Raw genomic sequence first — 19,077 nt, forward strand, 5'->3', positions numbered from 1 at the left:
ACTAAACTTTATATTAGATTGAACTAAAAGTGTACAAAAAAGTGAAAGGAGTATCTGAGCAGTCTCAGGAGCTTGGAATGTAAAATGACAGAGAATAAGCAAAGGTTTCACAGCAAGCATTACATAAGCAGCTCTGCATTTCTCTTGGCTTTAGAGGTCTGGTGCATCTCTTCATGCCAGGGGGAAATATCAGTGTGGGAGGGTAGGACCTATATAAGAAAAGTGAGGGGAGTTGATTGGAGGAGTAGTAAATATTGAGATGCTGAATTAATGCTCTGGGGTTTAAACAGCTCAAGGACAATGACAGTTTAAAAACTGAGTTCTGCATGCAGATTTCCTTGGCTTACTGGTAATGTCATTAACTTGTTTAAACTCTTTTGCTTTAAATATCTGAGGAATTAGGATTTTTATTTACATCTGACATTTTACACTGTGAAAATGAATTAATAGTGTTTTATTTTCAGGTTAGTGATGCAGTATTTGCATGAAAAGCACATCCAGGAATATTTCTTTAACAGTTTTGTTGTTGTTGACAATTGAAGGCTTTCATTGTCTTTAGTAGAAGTGTGTTCTGACAATATTTAATTTGGTGAGGCTTTGCTAGAAGTCAAACTAGTAGGAGGGTCAGAGAAATTACTGAAATATGCACCAAACAGTCACAGAAAATGGGAGTAATGTGTGACTTCACAGGGATTCTCAATTTAACAATCAGATCTGTCTCTTGCTTTAATTTCCAGAGGTTTTTAGTAAAACTTGTGTTGGCTGAGAGTAAGTTACAACATTTTTTTGCATGTTTTTCTTGGTATAGTTTATCTGTGTTGAGAAAAGCACAAGATCGGATACTTGATATTCTACTTACTAACATGCCATGTTTTAGGATTTACTTACCAAAAAGGAAGTATAATACATGCTAGAGTAGGAAATAACATTGTACCAATTAGAATAGCTAGAGGAAGGGAAAGTGACTTAATTTTAAAACCAAATTACCTTACAAAGTCTCACTCTTGAGCATGAATACTTGCATGTGCCAAGAGAACCAAGATGTGTATCCAAATCAATTTGTCTGGCATGTGGTCTCACCATCCTATGCTGGTCCTGTCCTTCATCTCCTGATCTGTGTGCCCTGAGAAACTGCCTGCACAAGTGTTCAAGGGTGTCAGTGACCTGCTAATCTGACTTCCACCAACACACAACTCTGTCCCAGCCCTTGTGATGCCATTTGTTCTTTTGCCTTCTCCTACACCTCTGTGTACCCAGGTGTTCTCCACTCATACCAGCCTTAACACTTTGGTTACAATTACCTGTGCTAAATGCTGCTGCTGTCATGTAACATGGCAGTCTTGAAAGGAAAAGCATCACTGTGAATTTAAAAATATATGAACAGATCTTTAAGAATTATATTAAAATAGAATTCTACAAACCATTTTATTAAATGTAAAACTGTAATTGTAAGGCAGAAATAATGCTCTGTGAGCTTGTGCAAGTAATCATACAGATAGAACGAAGTAAGAAAGAGGGGTTCTCAAGATCTTGGAAGTGAAATGAGGAAGAATAAAATCCAGGTGAGTTTTGACATTTTGCTTGTCTGGTGACAGGCTCTGGAAACAGGAGACCTGAGTAGCTGGAGGGAGCATGTGGTTTGCTTGAAGTAGACAGAAATGGCTGTTTTATGAAATACTGATTCTAGGAGGAAGACCTGGCAAATGGGGAAGTATTATATCTGTCAAGTAACAGAGGTAACATCCCTTATATGGATGCTAATGTAAGGTAACGTTACAAGGGAAAGTGCTAAAGAAAAAGAATTCTGTCCAACCCTGTGTTATTCACAAATAGAAGTTGCTTCCCTTTTCCACCCTCTTTCTTGAATACCAAATTCAAATATATGCCAATGAGTATAAAATCAGTAGTGAAGATTTTAATTGAATAAAGATTTGGTAAAATCAGCATAATAGAAAACTGTTGTGTTAATTGCACTAAAGGAATGTAAAACTATGTAGCTAATTGCATTTAGGAAGGATGAGTAAATGAAAGAGAACAGGACTGTGATCCCTACTTCTTGTAGAATTTTCAGTTATTTTGAACTGGGGAATATAGAGTAAATGAGGAACATTAAACTAAGAGTTAATTATAGGTTATAGATCCACCAGAAAGCATTGGAGGAAATGTGATGTGTTCAGTACCTGCATAAGCACATGTCTAAAGGTATTTTGAGAATTTTGTTTGGGAGGTCTTCCATTCTTTAATGAAGAGTACTATCTCTTGTACCTTGGATTTTAATTTTGGATCATGAGATATGTTTATGATGTACACATGAATTGCAAGACTGGAAATTGTTAGTGGGCTAAGTGACCCTATGATCATGATGGGTTTAACCATGAGCAAATATCATCCTGCCTGCTAATAGATATATCTGATGTTTCAGGAAAACTTCACTAGAGCTTACTTCCCAAAAGCTTGAGGGATTGAAAATAAGCAGCAGTTCTTGAGAGTAGGCAGAAGGTGATGGAAAGTGGGATTCCTTTTTTAATGAAAAACAACAATCCCCTCCCCTCTGGAAAAAAAAAAAAAAAAACAAACAACAAAAGAGGGCCCCTCTCCACGCTCCAAAAACCAGAAAGAAGCAAAACTGAACAACCACAAGGCCTGAAATGCTGCTGTCTACCATGAGGATAAACTTCTAGGGAAGGGCCCAATGCACTGTCTAGCAAAAGAAATGTTCACATTATCCTAGGTTGTTCAGTCATATTTTATAGCAAACATGAAGGGATGAAGAGAAATCACTTCAGAAATGGTGTGTATAAAATATTGATAATAAAAACAAAACTAAAGGAATGGATGACTGCAGAACAGAGGAGAGACTGAGAACAGGAACCAGTCAATCCTCAGTGATTAAAGGAGAAGTATGTGAAGAAATGTTGAAGAAATTTTGATTTGGGTGGAAGGTGCTTTTTTGGGTGTTCTTTGTTTTCAGATCAGCTAAATCAATCCAGTCACTCAGAGGCTGTTAAGTCTCAGAAGTATGAAGACCATGCCACATTTGTTTTGAAAGTATGAGAACCTTGCCATATGGCTCTGTGTGGAGATCCATGTGGAAAGACGGCAGCAAAAACCTCTATCCTGAGCAGTCTGTTTAATTCAAACAAAGATCAGGTGTCCCCACAGAACTGTGCACTTCTGCCCAGTGTTCTCTGCCCTGTGCTGCTTGTTGACTTCCTCAGATTCCTCCTTCTGTTCCTCTCTTTCCTACATCCATGTCCACTCATTCTTGTACCCTGCTGCTGCATGTACCTTATCCCCCTTTTGTTTCTGTTTCATGTCTCCTAAATAACCTTTTCCAACAAGGCAGCAAAGCCATGAAGGGCAGTGTTTGTTGCTGTCACTGTGTTTGGTCTCTGCCTGTGTGTTTCAAATGTAATGAGTTTAAATAAAATGTTATGAGGATAATAATTCCTCCAGCTGGTGAGCTTGGAGTTCTTCTCCATGTCTGGGGGCATAACTGAGTGTTTCCCTGACCTGGTAATGTTAACTTTTAATAGTCCTAGAAGGAGAAAAGCATTGATCTCTACTAACATTTATAACAGCCAAACCCTGTTAAATTATATGGCAGTTAAACTAACATCCATTATTGTAATGGAGTCATTCATAAAATATTTATTTGTTAACAAATTAAAAGCTAGAGGTATAATAAGTGGTGACTGACAAAGTTTTATGGAAAATACCATCATTCAAACAAACCTGATAATTTGTTGATGAAAGAAGCTGTGTGAATGTATTGTTAAAGCACTCATTAAATAGAGGAATTGGCTAATTGGTAATCAGCAATGTGTCCATATATCTCTACTCTGATTTCCAGGGGATTTCCATCCTGCATTTCTCCATAATAGTGTCAAACTCTATTGCTAGTCTAAAATAGCACTTTAATGTTTAAATACCTGATGTTAATTGTTGTGAATTGTCATGTCATTTCAGCTCTGACATTCCCACAGGAAGGCTTACCAGTCTCTGTGAATTCACTGTGTCCAGTATGGAAACTGCTTGGTGTTTTATTAAACTCTGACTTTAAAAGCTAAAATAGAGCCTAAATAGAGATTGCAGAGTTAGAAAAAAACAATGGAGGAGCAGACTTGCAGACCATCCATGGCAGAACTCCTGTGGCTCTGGGGCTTATGTCTCCCCTTTCTGAGTGTCTCAGACCCTCTCTTTGTTTCTGTTTGCTTAGGCTCATAGAAATGTTGGATGTTAGGGACCTCTGAAGGTCATCTACTCCAAGCTCCCACTTGAAGTGCCAGTGTCCCCAGCGCTAGATCAGGTCAGTCAAGGTTTCAGGTGACTCTTGGAAACATCCAGGGATGGAGATGCCACCCTGGAATCTCCTTTTCCCTCTGTATTACATAGGGTCTATATAATCACACTAAGGCCAGGTAATATGCAAGGTGAAAGGAATAAAAAAAGGTGATAATGAACAGCAAGTACGAGTGAGTAATGAAAAAACAAGGAAAGGAAGCAGCTTGAAAACTTGGATCTTGAAAGATGGACTTCAAGTCTTGGGCTTGGGTGTCATTAAGGAATGCCTCCCTGAATGTGTCTTCTTCTGAGACCAGCAGCAATTTCTTTATTAAGCTTCAGCATGAACAAATGCTTGGGAAGGCTGATAACTCTTTCCTTGCAGCAATAGGTTTTTATGCAAGCAGGAGCCTTGTCTGTCTGGCATGTTTATTCCATCAGTTAAACCCAAGAAGTAATACTGACTTCATGGTGGAAGTGTCAGAACCTGAAGCTGCTTTGTCTGCCTGAATGTTTTTGTAGGATAGAACTGGTAAGAGAGCAGATCAGAATATTTATTTAGAGCAACTAATTCATACTTTTTCACAAGTAGATCCATTATTCTAGGAAATAGCATGGGAAACTCATTACAGCCTGTAGTTTAAGACACTAGTTTTTCTACTGGAGGAACTATCAAAATATAAGCATGGCAATTGTGGGGGCTTTTTAATCTTCTTAAATATCAAGCTTACAAGCCTAGTGGTTAATTTATGGTTTGAAGGTTATCTTTGAAATGAAAAGGGACTAAGTTTATGTCATTTTGGTTAAAGCTCAGATTAGAGATAAAAGAGCTTGAGATTCTGACACAAGATCTCTGACAGGAAAGCAAAATATAGAGACCATCAAAGTTTCTACATTTTGGGTATTTTCTCATATGATATATTAATTTTTTATAATTCCAATGAAAGTCATATATTCCATATATTCCTCAGGAATTTGTGTTCTAGAACTGCTAGCAAGTGTTGATTCTGACTTGTTAATGAAAAGAATGAGATTTTTTTTTTTCCTGGAAGTCTTAAAACAATTCTGAATAGATCATCCATTTATAACCTAATTTTTATATTTGCAGATCTTCCTGAGATAAATATGAAATTATTGGTGTAAACTTGTAGGCCATTGTCAAAATTGGCTTCAACTGTTTTAAAACATTTCAAATATGCTCAGTGTTTTACTTTGCTCCATTATCTCAGAGTTAATAACAAAGCATGTTCTCACTTCCTAAACCAAAACAGAATTATCGAGACCATTGTCTTTTCTTTGTTGAAAGGAATTATTTCCTGGCTTACATGGTTAAGATTTTGACAGTACTCAGACTCTCACCTGAAAGAGTGTTAATTTTTCCCTTAAAACATGGGCTTCTTTTACAGGTTCCTGAAAGTCTGTGGCTCTGAGCTAGTACGTCTTGAGTTGTCTTGTGGCCATTTCCTCAATGAAACATGCTTGGAGGTCATCACTGAAATGTGTCCAAATCTTCAGGAATTAAATCTCTCATCATGTGATAAAATACCACCTCAGGCTTTCAACCACATAGCCAAAGTGGGCAGCCTAAAGCGTCTCATTCTCTACAGAACGAAAGTGGAGGTAGGAACAGCTATTTTCAGTCTTTGCAATAAGTATTTCAATCCTGATAAAGCTGGTTTGGGGTTTAGTTTTTTCCCAATAATGAAGTAGTAAATTAGTATTTTGAGTGTCAATTCAGAGCTAAACTCAGAAAATCCAAAGGTAGTTTCAAAAACCTTAGGGTGGTTTTTTATTTTCAGAATAGCTCTTGGCCTGTGTGTTTTAGCTCTCATGGTAGGTTGGTGACTTTTCACCACCTGTTTTGAGCAATGTGGTAAAATTACAAATTTAAAGCTTTTCTTGTATTTTGAAGTGTACTCTAGTCAAACTGTATTGGCAAATATATTTGTAAAATTACCATGTTTAGTAACTTCCTTTAATTCTCAGCGTTCTCTCCTTTCAAATGATTTGCTAATTTCTAGATTCCTACAGTCTTTGGATATTAGCACTAATTGAGACACGGAACACAAGTTTTTTATGAAACTTCTCATTTACAGTCTAAAAATTACCTCTTTATACAGTTAGTTGCCCAAATCAGAGTTGTTACTGCTTGCTGCGACACATTTCCTCTCTAAGATAGAATGGGTTTGTGTGCCACAAGTAGCTCAGAAGTCTGTTGTGGTTTGCTACATTTTACAAATATTGTATCCTTATAAACTTAGCAGTTTGAATCAGAAAAATTCCATTCTCTCTCATTAGCTACATTACTCAGGTGTTACAACCTTGCCACCGTGGTTTACCGGGAAGCTGTTCTACTTTTGTGTTGCAAAAGCTGTGCCAGAATGCGGGCAATCCCGTGTCTCTGCAGGCTTTTGTCCTGGCTTCTAATTCCAGATTAAACATTTTAAGAAGGGTTTGGTTGTGTGCGTTACTTGTGTTTGTGCTTTTGGTGCACAGAAGTCAGGCTGTGACTCTGGATTGTGTGGGGAGTTAATCTGTGGTGTGATGAAGGGAATGAAGCTGGAGCAGTAGATTCTGTCAGCTAGATGTGCAGGGGACATCTGGAGTTAAGACTACAATATTGCATTCAGAAGCAGTTCACACCTGACACACATGTTAGAGTTAGTTGGGTCTTGTTGTTCTTTATTTGGTGAGTCCTAAGTTTGTTTGTGCCCAAGTTCCAGCCAGGTGTCTGCAATGGAGTGGGTAACACAAGGTAGTTGGATTGAAGGGTGATCTACCTGGTGTGAGTGGTGCTCACTGTGGGGTGTGCAGTCACCATGGCTTTGTGGTGGCTGCTCTCTGTATTGAAGCAATTCTTATTTTCTTCAAGAAATTAATATTTTCTTCAAGCAATTACTATTTTCACAAAGAAAACTGGTGAGCCCTGCATTTTTTGAATAGAGCTGTATTGGTGCCTTGGATGTATCTGTTCTGTTTCTACAATACTAGTCTTTTTGTTAATTTTGGATAAATCTCTTTATTTCATTTTGGCTCTTGGCTCAAATTTACAAAGCTTTTTCAGATCCAGGAAAGATCACTGTATCAGAGGTAGTGATTGTATAATTTTTTTAGTTTTACTGTTGATTGATCAGAATCTTCTTGATTCTACTCAGGTAACTTCTGAAGTTTGAGACTTCATGCTTGTAATAGTGCAGCAGATGCAATGTAGGTGAATGGTCTGAGGTGAATGGTAACTCATTCCTCTGCTATTGCTTTGCTGAGCAGAGCTTGAAATTAAACTGAGTGTGGGTAAATATTTCCTGACTTTGAAGCCCTTACATTGTGAAGATTCACTTCTCCCTTTCATGTGTATGGACATGCAGCTTGTAGCTGACAAGAACATTCATTCATGATCAAGTTTATACAAGATCGTGCTTCTGTTTTATATGTATGTTTGAACAAAAGGCACTGTACCTAATAAACAGTGGAAGAGAAATATCTGGAAATTTAAATAGGTAAATTTGAGACGATGTTTGGGTGTCACTTGTTAATATGAAGCTACTTAACAATGTACGTTGTACATCACAGGTCAAAAAATAAAAGGGAAAGAATGAAGATGTGGCATAGGACTTGAATTAGAGCATTAGAACTACAAAAGTCAGATTTGTAGAAATAACATTATCTTTCTCAATATGAGCTTCTCTTAGTGCAAACCTTTGGTTATCTGTACAGAATAGGCTGCCATTCCTTCTGTACTTTTCAGCTGGTACAAAAATCTTGTTAGTAAGTGATGGCAATATGCAAAAAAGGATAGATTGATCAAGCATGCTGTCAAGTGATTGAGACTTCTCTAAAACTTGTCAAAGAGCTGTTAGTATTCTTGATTTTTGTGAAATTTCTACTGCTGTCTTCATTGTTGGAGCTTCTGAGGAGCAAACAGAGGAACAATGCTAATGATTAACCAAGAACTTGGCATTGTATTGTTGCCAACTGGATCTGCTCAGTGAAAAGAATCTGAGGCTGTGAATCCACTAAGAAAAAAATGCGAACTGATAACAAGTTTGTGTTTATTATGAGAAAATAAGAAGGTGATAAGAACAGAGCTGATACAGTGCTCTGTTAAAGTTCTGTTTCAAAATCCAAGAAGAAACCAAAAGAAAAATCTGTTCATTTCATTTAGACTGTTTTCCTAAATAATTCAGGGGCTTGCTTTTTTCCTAAACCAAGTAATGACCAAAATAAACTACAAAAATTTCATGTGTTAGAGCACATCTGGGTAAACAGTACAGTTTTTTCTTTTGGTTGTGGATTTGGACATGATTAAATAACATAGGAAGAGATGAAGATTCTCCATCCTATTTACCAGTATGTAATAATGCTGTTTCTGATTTTGCATTATTAAGCTTGATAAAAAATACAGAATTAACATTTTAATAAAATAAATGGTATTTCTCCCATACACACTCCCAAGTACCTGCCCAGATCCAGGATTTTCTTGCAGTCTAAGTCCTGCTGTAGCCTTTTCCTTTACTTTTTTGACTTTTAATACTGAAAAAGAGGAAAAAAGTTCTTTCAACATCTAAATTTAAAGTATTTGTTGTACTTTTCCCATGTATATGATTACAGTGACACTAATAGATAAATTCTAAGGAAACGCTCTGCTGAAACACTGACTACTATTAATGATTTTTTTTAGGTGCAGAGATTTTGAGGACAATGGAAAGTTAATGACATTAATAAAGTTATGTTGTCTGAGCAATTGTAATTACAGTTTCTTCTTTAGCTGTTTTCTTTGAATAGGTTTTGTATTTAAAAATTTTGTCGTTGTTTGTGTAATCAAAGCTGGAGTTTTTAAGTGTATGTTTTTAGTGAAATGGGCAGGGCTGGTGTTTTGCTACTTAGTGTACTGCTGCTTTGGAACGTTGCTGTCTACAACATTGGAGAATGTTGCAGTCTTTGGTCTTAACCCTGCTGATTCTTAAGGCCATCTGTAATGTTATTTCCTTGACATATTGAGTGTGAGGTTTTGTGTATAGAATTTTTTTCTAACCTCTGAATTGAAGCTTCCAATACCTTTGAATGATTTTGACATTTCTGTTAGAAGAAGGCAAGTCCAGTGACTTTCAGTAACTTTTCAATTAGTGAAAAAAGTATCCTGCATGGCTATCCTCCTCCCCACCAAATGTGGCTCATTTTTCCAGTGTTTTAAATTAATTAATAAAGGTTCTTAAAGGTTCTTTGATTATGTATATGCTTGAGTAATTTGTATCTTGCTTTGAGAAACTGATCTCAACTTTTTATAAATGTAATTTCTTTGTGCTCAACACCACTGTTATACCTGTGGGATTTTTGTGCTGGTGGAATTAGTATTTGCTGATACATAATTCCTTAGTGTTTGTTCAGAGTGTATTCACAGCATCACTAAAGCACTTGTTGGCCTTTATACTTTTGAAGAATACAATGAACAATGTATTATTGTATACAGTACTTGGCAATGCACATCTTTATCCTTGAGCAGGAATATTTTCTTAATTGAATGCTTATTGTGAAGTATTTAGTCCATATAAATCATGCATCCAAAAAAGTATTTTAAGGAAACCAAAGCCAAAATTACAGTAGAAGAACTTGTCAGTCTTCTTACTGATGGGTGTAAATTTTAATGTAAGATTATATATTTCATATTGCATGATATTCTGAAATCTTTCTAATGTGTAAAGAAAAAACATGTAAAGTTGGTATTGCAATTATATTTGAGATACAAAATGAACTAAATTCAAATCTAATTACAATGGACAAAGGACTTTGTTTTTCACACATTTTAAAGGAAGTGTTGTATTTATAGATTTTTATCTCTGATAATTTTGACCAAAAGCAAATTTGGAACTTGGGTAGCTGCAAGAGAGGACACTGGAAATCTTGGATACCAAAAGGAAGCAGAAGAATCATAGCAGTAAATGTAATAACTCTTATTTTCTTATACTGCGAGCAATATAACAGTTAATGCTGCCATAAAAATGTCCTACAGTGTTTTCAGAAATACCCTATTATGGGTCACATCATACTTTTGAGAGCTATTGTTTAAAGGGTTTTCAGTTTGGCAAAGTTCCATTGGCTTGGGTATGAATCTTTAGGATGAAGAGCTGCAAGCAAATAGTGGGGGGAAAAAAAGGGTGAAAGGCTGGAATGTGGATTCTTGGAATCAAGTGAGTCAGTGACAATTGTGAGATACAGGGCCTTGATGGTGCTTTTTGATTTCATGTCAGGCTCACAGTGTGGAATTTGGTTGTCTGAGCCTGTAATGTGAAGTGAGGGGGAAGAATGAAGGTGTAAAACAGATTTGCAGACATAAGGGAGGACATAATTTGACCAAAACCAGCAAAATCAAAATACAGTAATTTAATTAACTGCAGAGACTATTACTTTCATTGAATTAATTCAGTATTTGCTGTGTTGCTGTGTCCCAGTCCCTGCTGTGCCCCTGGCACTGCCAAGTAGCTGTAGAGAACAAAAAGGTGTCCCTGTATATTCTGGACCCAGCTTGCAAATGATACTGGGTCTGTTTCTGAAGAGCCAGGTTGTTGTGACTTTTGAGAGGCTACACCTGCACTCATTAATAACGCTCATTCCACCTTGTTCTTCTCTTACCTCACACTTAGGAATGTCCATGTTGCATCAGTGTTTTTAAACATGTCATAAAGTTTTGGAGACGGAAGTTTTATCACTGTCTCAAAAATGATATCTCAGAAATGGTCCTATAATCCATGTGCATTAGGGAGATATGGACAGCAGATTTTTAATGAATACACTTCAACTGTCTCCCTTTTCATCATGTTTCTTTCCATGTTGTATCTTCCAAGGTGATAGCTGATGGATACTTGGGGAGAATAGAATTCCTGTTCTAATGCCAGCTTCTAGTATGGAGGAAAATTATTTGCTGCCATGTTTATTTGGAATCTATAAAAGAAAATTGTCTGCATTAATGGCAGAGGGCATTACACGTTACCCTTGTGATTGTGGTATTTAAGGACAGCGTGGGGGCCTCATCCTGGAAAGGAACTGGGTCCTACATCTCTTGCCAGCATTTTTCAGTCAGTTTGGAGATGCCAGCTGAGCTGGGTCCAGGTGCTCTGAGCTAAACAGTTTCCAGGAATTCCTTCCCATGCTTAGCTCTTCTGTGATTCTCATAGTGCTGATGACACTAATAGGGAATTTAACCTGGGAGCTTTGTGTTCCTGATGTCTGACTGTGGCCAGTTGGAAGGTTTCTGGATGCTACCCTTCTTCTGTCAATACAATTTGTGTAGTAGCAACTTATTAATTCTGTAGCTGTGGCATGAGGATAGATACAGAGAAGACTGAGATTCTCTGACGTGTGATACTGTATAGGATACTCTACATCAGGGTGTGTGTAAGGACATGGAATACTGTACATAACTTAATATGCTTTTCTAGGTTGCTGGAAGTTCAGTTTGTAACAAAGCTCAACCTTTTTTTATCTGGAAAATTTGAGGAAAGGATTGTTCAATGTTCTTTAAGAGGTATAATAATTTCTGGCCACAAAGTGATTGGATACTTGCAGGGGATATCTCTCTCTCTCTGGGACTACATGGGCATCATCTTGTTCTTCCAAAAGGCCACACAAACACCATTGCAAAGGGTGAGGTGACCTCTTCTATTTGTTTCCTCTTTAAATATTTCAGGGAACTGAAGGACTTACGCATTAAACAAATTTGGCCACCATTTAGTTCTAATGTAACATATGATTCCCTGACATTTTCTGTAACATTTTATTTAGCTGAAAATTAACATATAGTGAAAAATAGACCAATAGACAGTGAACAACTTGAATAGCTCTGTAGACCTCTAGATGCAAGTACAGTTTCAAGAAATAGTGTATTATGTATTTCATGTATTATTGAATGTTTGTGTACTATCCCCAGATGTGAGTTTTATTCTGTAAAAAATAAGCTCCTGAGAATAGGTATTTATGCTCAGGACTCAAAACCTCAGAAGCAGTCTGAAAATGAGTGCTTTCTGGGCAACTAGCAGGTATGAAAACTTTTTCTGAAAACTAAGGCTAGCGCTTTGTAATTATCTAAAATTAATTTTGTAGTTTTTTATCTGTTTAAACCACTGACTCTCACATGTTTATTAGTATGCATCTGCTCTCTATAAACCACTCACAGTACCTTGTATCTTTAGCATAATTGTTTTGAAATATCATAGACCAAGAAGTCTGGAACTGAAATTATCTTGATGCTTTGAAATACTGTGAGTGTGGGGGAAAATGGGAGGGAAAATCATATTGTACAATTTCTTTGTTGGAGCAGATTTAGATGAAAATTGTGTTTCAGCATTATCCTACATTTGGTTTTCTACATTATTAATGTATTACATTCTCCTTTCTGTTAAAAAAAAAATTGCTTTTGGGGACTACTGCAGCATGATTGTAGATTTTTAGATGCAGAGGTACAATACCTGGAAATTCCTGAAGTAGACCATTTTTTTCCTTACAGGCAATATTGGTTTGCCCTGTTGTACCTTCCAAAAGGCATGGTTCAACAGAAGTTTACAGAATTCTGGCTTTGCATCCAATGAGGTTTTTAATCGTTGTGGTAGAACAGCAGATGCCAAGTAATTTCTGACTTAGTTCTTTCACAGACTGTGCCAAGAAAATCCCCTCACCCAAACAATTGAGTTTTGGCTTTCTTTTAGTGCTATATAATGCCAAAGGGAGGAAAAAATAAGAATTGTGAATTTCTGTAGATTTTTAATTACTTTTGACAGTCTTAACAAGATTGTATTTTACATTTGTATGGGGGGACTGTTTGTAATTACAAATATCTATAGCAGTACTGGCACTCAGATTGAAATAGAATTGGTTTCTTTTGAGGACTTCCTTGTTTGGTTGGTTGGGTTTTTTACTACAGGTGGTTCTAGTGTGCCAGAACTTTTATGGGTGTGGTAGCTATGGAATGCTATTTCACTGGCTTAAGGTGGACTGATACATCAACTATTTGAAAATAAATTTTAATTTAACTACAGTAAGTAGCACTTATGGTGTGTATGCTGAAGTTAGAGATGTTTTGGGCTAATCTGTTCCCACAGTTGTGTGTTTCTCTGGGTGAGTCAGCCAATTCCAGCATCCCTTGCTGTAAATTTAAACCTTTTGGGAACAAAAACTTCTGCTTGGGAAGCTCCTGCTCAGATCATGAACAGAGGAGCCTTTCTGTGCAGTTCTAAGAATATTTTGATTTTTCTACTAAAGAATCAGCTTCTGAGAATTATGGATGTGATTGGTCGGCTTGAGAGAGACGCAGATTTCATTGGCTTGGCCTTCACAGTTCTCCAGTTCTTCTTTCTTTCAGTATCTCAGGTTCCAAGAATTTCAAGGAATTCATTGAAAAGTCATTGACTTTGATAGTTTTAGGAAGACAGATTACTTAGAGCACCCTGCAGAGTTACCTCCTCTTTACCACATGTACCCCTCCTCATTGAGGCAGGACTGTGGGGTTGGCAATTGAGGGAAATATTTTCTACTAGAAACTTGGATTTTTAATGTTAAAAATACAAAATTAAATCCTATATAATTCAATTTTTTCTTCAACAAAAAGGTCAACTGGAGAATTAGTAACTCTGATTAAAAACATAGCAAGCAAGGGAAGGGAGGAAGCAGTCTTTAATTATCTAAAGATAATTTTTAGATTCCTTTGTCTTAGCAATAACGTCACTGAAAAATTTGAAGAAACAATTGCAGAAGAATAAAAGTATTTTAAAAGACTTAGACTCTTGTTTTATTGAGGGACTGGAAGAATTCCCAATTTATGTCAGACATGGTTCTTCTGAGAAGGAGAAGAAACAACCTGTTGTTTGTCTCCAGTAAAACAGTTACAAATTTAAAAGCATCTTACAAGATCTATAGAAAGTTAATTAAAAGCTGCAGACTATTTCTTCTCTAACCCAAAGCAAAGTGTTGTTTTTCTTAAGCTCTTCCTTTAATCTTCCAGAGTCACATTGTGGTGCACTTATGCCTTGTAGCATGGTAGTGGAGTTATTATGTGATAGCCATATTATAGTGCATCATTTGTATTTTTTAATCCTTTTTATATTTTTTAATCTCTAACTACTTGACAGTGAAACTGCAATGAGTAAATAGTTAAATGTTCTAAGTGCATCTTTCACAGGTGAGTCACAGACAGAAGGGTTTTCTGTTTGAACAGACATTGAGCTCAGGCTATTTGTTGGATGCTTTCTTTATCATACTAACATCAGAAATGATTTGTGCTTTCTGCTGGATCATGAATGAAAAAACAAACTGAAAAAGCCAAGCAAGAGTCAGTCTTGCCAAGTGTATTGCTCTAGCACCAGTGTTTGGTTTTTGTGCTGGGGGTGTCTGTTGAAACCAGCAGTACTTTTACAACATCAAAGTCAGACCTTGTGTGATGGCCAAGGCCTTTACAAAGACAGGAGGCAATTCAGTGCAATACCACCTGTTTATATGAAAGTATACACAGCACAGAACTGTGTCCCAGTAAGTATTATTGTGTGTATCCAGGTGTGTATTACAGGGTGGAGGACTGATGTTTGGACAGACCTGTCACCTGTCTTGGAGAAAAGTAGGATTTCAAATGGTAATCTCATCTCCTGGTCAAGCCAGGATCAGCTGTGTTGATGTCCTTTCTGAGAGACATTTGTTGTACCTGTATATAAAGATTTCAGAGAAGCTTCAGGCCATCTTCCCCTTTTCTGAGGTTTATGACTAACTATTATGCCTTAAAATATTTCTGAAATATGCTCTGTAAGGTTGTGTTTAGCAGCACTGTCATATCCTTCCAATCAGTTTGACATCACTTCTGTCTTCTCTCTGAAAACAACTTCTTCACTCTGTTTTCCTCATCTAAAAACCTCTTTCCTGGGAATGGAGGATAGAGCAGACCATTTTATTCACTCACTTTGAACTTTTTCTGTTGTCTGTGGCATCTTTTAAACATTTATTATTTTGATAGGTTTTGTTTTGCTTGGATGGCAAAAGAAATTTAGACCACTGATGCCATGATTCCATTTAACAAAAATAAATCTTATCTAAAGTTTGTTTCTAGAGTGGTTTTTTGTGGGTTTTTATAATCATCCACTCTCTCTCAATCCCTTTAAAAGGGAGCAGGTACAAAGCTAAACTTTGCCTTTGTTTCAGGGAAAACTCAGGAAATCTCCAAACTATAAATGTCTTGGCTGCCAGGCTGAAGAATGTTGTTAGATGGATAGTCTTTGATTTGAATGTCTCTGCTTGGCCAAGAAAGTGAAGTTAGACTCCAGGTTCAGGCTCCTCTTGCGAAGCGCTCTGACGTTGGAAGGTTGGCCTGTTAGAGCTCCAGGATGGGGAGACTGCCTGGCTGTTCTCCTTCGCTGCAGTGGGAGTGGTGTCGCTCATGTTGTGGTACTGACAGATGGCTTGACACAGACAGGTTATTACAATGATCATCCTCCTGTGTGGGGTGCATATGGATTCTGAGAGCTGCCATTCTCTCCTGCTATTTTCATGTCTTTTGCCACCTGGATTCTCAACTGACTGAGACACAGCTAGGCATGCACAAAGAGTTTTTTCTTCTTGCGTGACATATGCAAAGCCCACCTCAGTTACAGAAGAACAGACACTGTGTCTGAAGGAAATCTGGTTTGCTGTGTGTGGGCATGTGTGAGCCCTAGAAGAAGAATTAATATAGCCAGTGAGATGAATGTTGAGTATGTGGTTGTTTACTCTTGGGCTTGACTTGGCATGATTTGTGATGGTATGACATGGTGTTCTACCAAGCTCCCTTCTATTACTCAGATTTCTAGTGCTTTTTTTCTAAAGTTGTTTTTGTTTTTTAAATAATAGTTTAAAGTAATAGATTGTGAAAAGACCTTTGAAAATGTAGCCTCAGTGCATGGCAGTACAGGAAGGACTGTCTTGAAAAAGAGAGGGATTAAAAAGGTACTCTGAGAGATCCATTACATTCCTGTTGAAGTTAACACATGGAGCTCAATTATCTATCAAGATAACTATGAATACTAGTCCTCCTCTCTATTTCACCCCTCTCAGAAGAGGCATGGAATCAATCTCACATCCTACCAGCTGTTCAGAGTCACTGTTCACTTTTGTACTGTTTGTGTCAAGTAAGGAAAGAGATTGCTGTTTCCCATCCTTTCAGGCCAGTGTTTAAATTCCAGTCTGGAAACCATTACTGAAAGACTTGGTAGAATGCAGCAATATATTCAGCTTTCCTGTGGAGACATCTGAATACCTGCAGAAACCTTGTTTGGAGCTCTGTGTGCAGTTAGAGGCTGATTTGTTTAGCTCCAATATTCTTGGAGACAGGGGTTTGGAGATTTTGCTTTCAATTTGTGCATCTGAGTAGGTTCTGAAGCTCATAGCTTTCACTGAGTTGAATAGGAAAGACTGTGTCTCATTCTCTTTGAGTTATTTGTTTATTCCTCTTTCATGACCCAAATGATCCATTTGCTTATTAACTGCTCAATTTAAAATGAATTCGATATTTACACATTTACCAACCTTAAAATATTATTAATAACCTCTTGAATAATGACTTTTTAATGCTTGCATTCCATTCCCTAGCTACCTTTTCCTTTAAAAAGTGAATGAAAGTCAAGCAAGCAAGGGGCAGTGACTTTGTAGGACATCTATGAAGATAAATGTGAGGAAGGCTTATTCTTAACATCTACTTTTAGGCTGCCTTTGGGAAATCAAATCTTAGAAGGCCAAGCTGGAACCAAGATTCAGCATGTCAAGTGTTGGGTATTTATAATTGCTCCTTGGAGACATCTAAATTAAATGTCTGAAATGTCTCTGTGAATGCCCCATGTTATGTCCCTCTTTTGTGTCTGCCAGTCTTTCCAGGAATCAGATGTTTCTTCTTGGTGATATGGCAAAGGATCATCTTTCTGCCAAGTTCCATTGGAATGTAATGGAGGAAATTAACTGAAGCATTTTACGATAAACTTTCTGAAAACAAGAAAATTTATATTTAAAGAAACTGTAAATTATACTACCCCTGCATACAAACATTGTTGATTAGTGTTCTTGTTGTAATGACACTTAATAGCAGTAGATTACTTTGTCACTTGTATATTGCTTGGATTTTTTTCTGTTACAAACTGTTGTATATCCTGTAGAAATGCTCATATTCTTGTTGTTAACTAGGCTGTGAGGTCTAGTCCTGTTTTAAAGCTCATATAGATCACAAAGTCCTAATGAAGTGATGTTTTAATTATTATGCGCAGGTATTTGTGATGTGAATCCCAGATTATATTTTGTTTTTTCACACTGTGAGCATTTCCAAATACAAAACAAAATATGTCTACAGACAATGCAGAAGGATCTTTTCTGTATCTTAGAAACACAGGTAAAAAAACCTGTAAAAGTTTCCTTTGTGGAACAGACCAGCTGTGCACTTTTGTAAGGTGCATCTGATGTTGCAGTCAGTTTCAGGTTGAGCAATGTGCAGTACTTTCTGCAAAGAATGGCAACTTTAAATGGCAGGAACAGGAGTGTAAAATACCCATTGTATCTGTTTCAGTCAGCGTGACAGTAGTGACAAGTGCTCAGTGGCTGTCAGCATCCTTGTCAGCACGGAGCCGTCTTTGACATTGAAGTCCCCAGCCCAGCCCTGGTGCTGTGCAGCTCTATTGGCAGCTCCATCAGGCTGCAGCTGATGGGAGAATGTCAGAGCCTGCCCTCTTCTCCTGGTGTGTGGCCAGCCCTCTGTGTTTGCAGCCTGGCCTTGCCTGTTATTTGATCTTGCTGCACTTTTCACCAGCTCTCCTGGGGGACATGAGCAGATAGGTCAGTGGGGTGTGGGTGACTTCAGGGCAGCACACAGCCCCAGCCACAGTGACTTGCATAAAGGTTTGTAACGATTACCATGTCTGTAAGCCAATCAATGGGTAAAGTACCCAGAGACTCATTAAGTGGCATTTGAGGCACCTGTAAAAGAGTTTTGAGCTGTATTTCAAGAAATGTGGTGACAGCCTTTAATGTCTAATTGACCTCTTCTCTTTGTTTCACTTTCTGTATTTCCTTCTGATGTGTTCCCCCGTGGCAGCAAACAGCCCTGCTCAGTATCTTGAACTTCTGCTCGGAGCTGCAGCACCTCAGCCTGGGCAGCTGCGTCATGGTGAGTGCTTGGACCATTCAGAGTGTGGGGGGATTGTGTGTGTGTGTGTGTGTCTGTGTGTGTGTATCTCTGTGTGTGTGTATCTCTGTGTGTGTGTGTCTGTGTGTCTGTGTGTGTGTGTGTGTGTCTGTGTGTGTGTATCTGTGTGTGTGTGTGTGTGTCTGTGTGTGTGTGTCTGTCTGTGTGTGTGTGTGTCTGTCTGTGTGTGTGTGTGTCTGTCTGTGTGTGTGTGTGTGCACTCGCTTTGGAACCAATCTGGGTTTGTTTCACAAAGCTGTGTTAAATGTGAGGTTTATACAAGACTCTACTCTTTTGGAAGGTTCAAGATGATGCAGGTTGGTCATATCTGTAAGGGTTATGTACTAAAGTAAAGCTAAGTTGGCTTAAAATGGCTTGTAGGCTTTCTCAGAGTTCTTCAGCCTTTTTCTAAGTTTTTGGACATTCTCTATATGTGTAATCACTTAACAAGTAATTAATAAGACTTTCATAAGGAGATGCAGCAACTGATCAACTTAAAATGGAAATGAGTACTTCAATCATTCTTCAGTAGTTGCACTTCCTGTGGTCATAAAAGCTGCTATAATCATCTTTAAAGGGGAAAACAACTGTGCAAAAAAAGTTTCTTCAAAGAAACAACTTTT

The 19,077-nt window shown here is 37.6% G+C and overlaps 1 protein-coding gene across 1 annotated transcript in view; it reads left to right on the forward strand.

The window, feature by feature from the left end:
- Positions 1-19,077, forward strand: part of FBXL4 (F-box and leucine rich repeat protein 4) — a 62,475-nt gene that overhangs the window by 25,493 nt on the left and 17,905 nt on the right. The window contains exons 6-7 of the mRNA XM_058020282.1: positions 5,691-5,904; positions 18,365-18,436. Of these exons, the coding sequence (XP_057876265.1) occupies positions 5,691-5,904; positions 18,365-18,436 (286 nt within the window). The remainder of the gene's footprint in view (positions 1-5,690; positions 5,905-18,364; positions 18,437-19,077) is intronic.

The sequence above is a fragment of the Melospiza georgiana genome, chromosome 3 (genome assembly GCF_028018845.1).
Source record: "Melospiza georgiana isolate bMelGeo1 chromosome 3, bMelGeo1.pri, whole genome shotgun sequence".
NCBI lineage: Eukaryota > Metazoa > Chordata > Aves > Passeriformes > Passerellidae > Melospiza > Melospiza georgiana.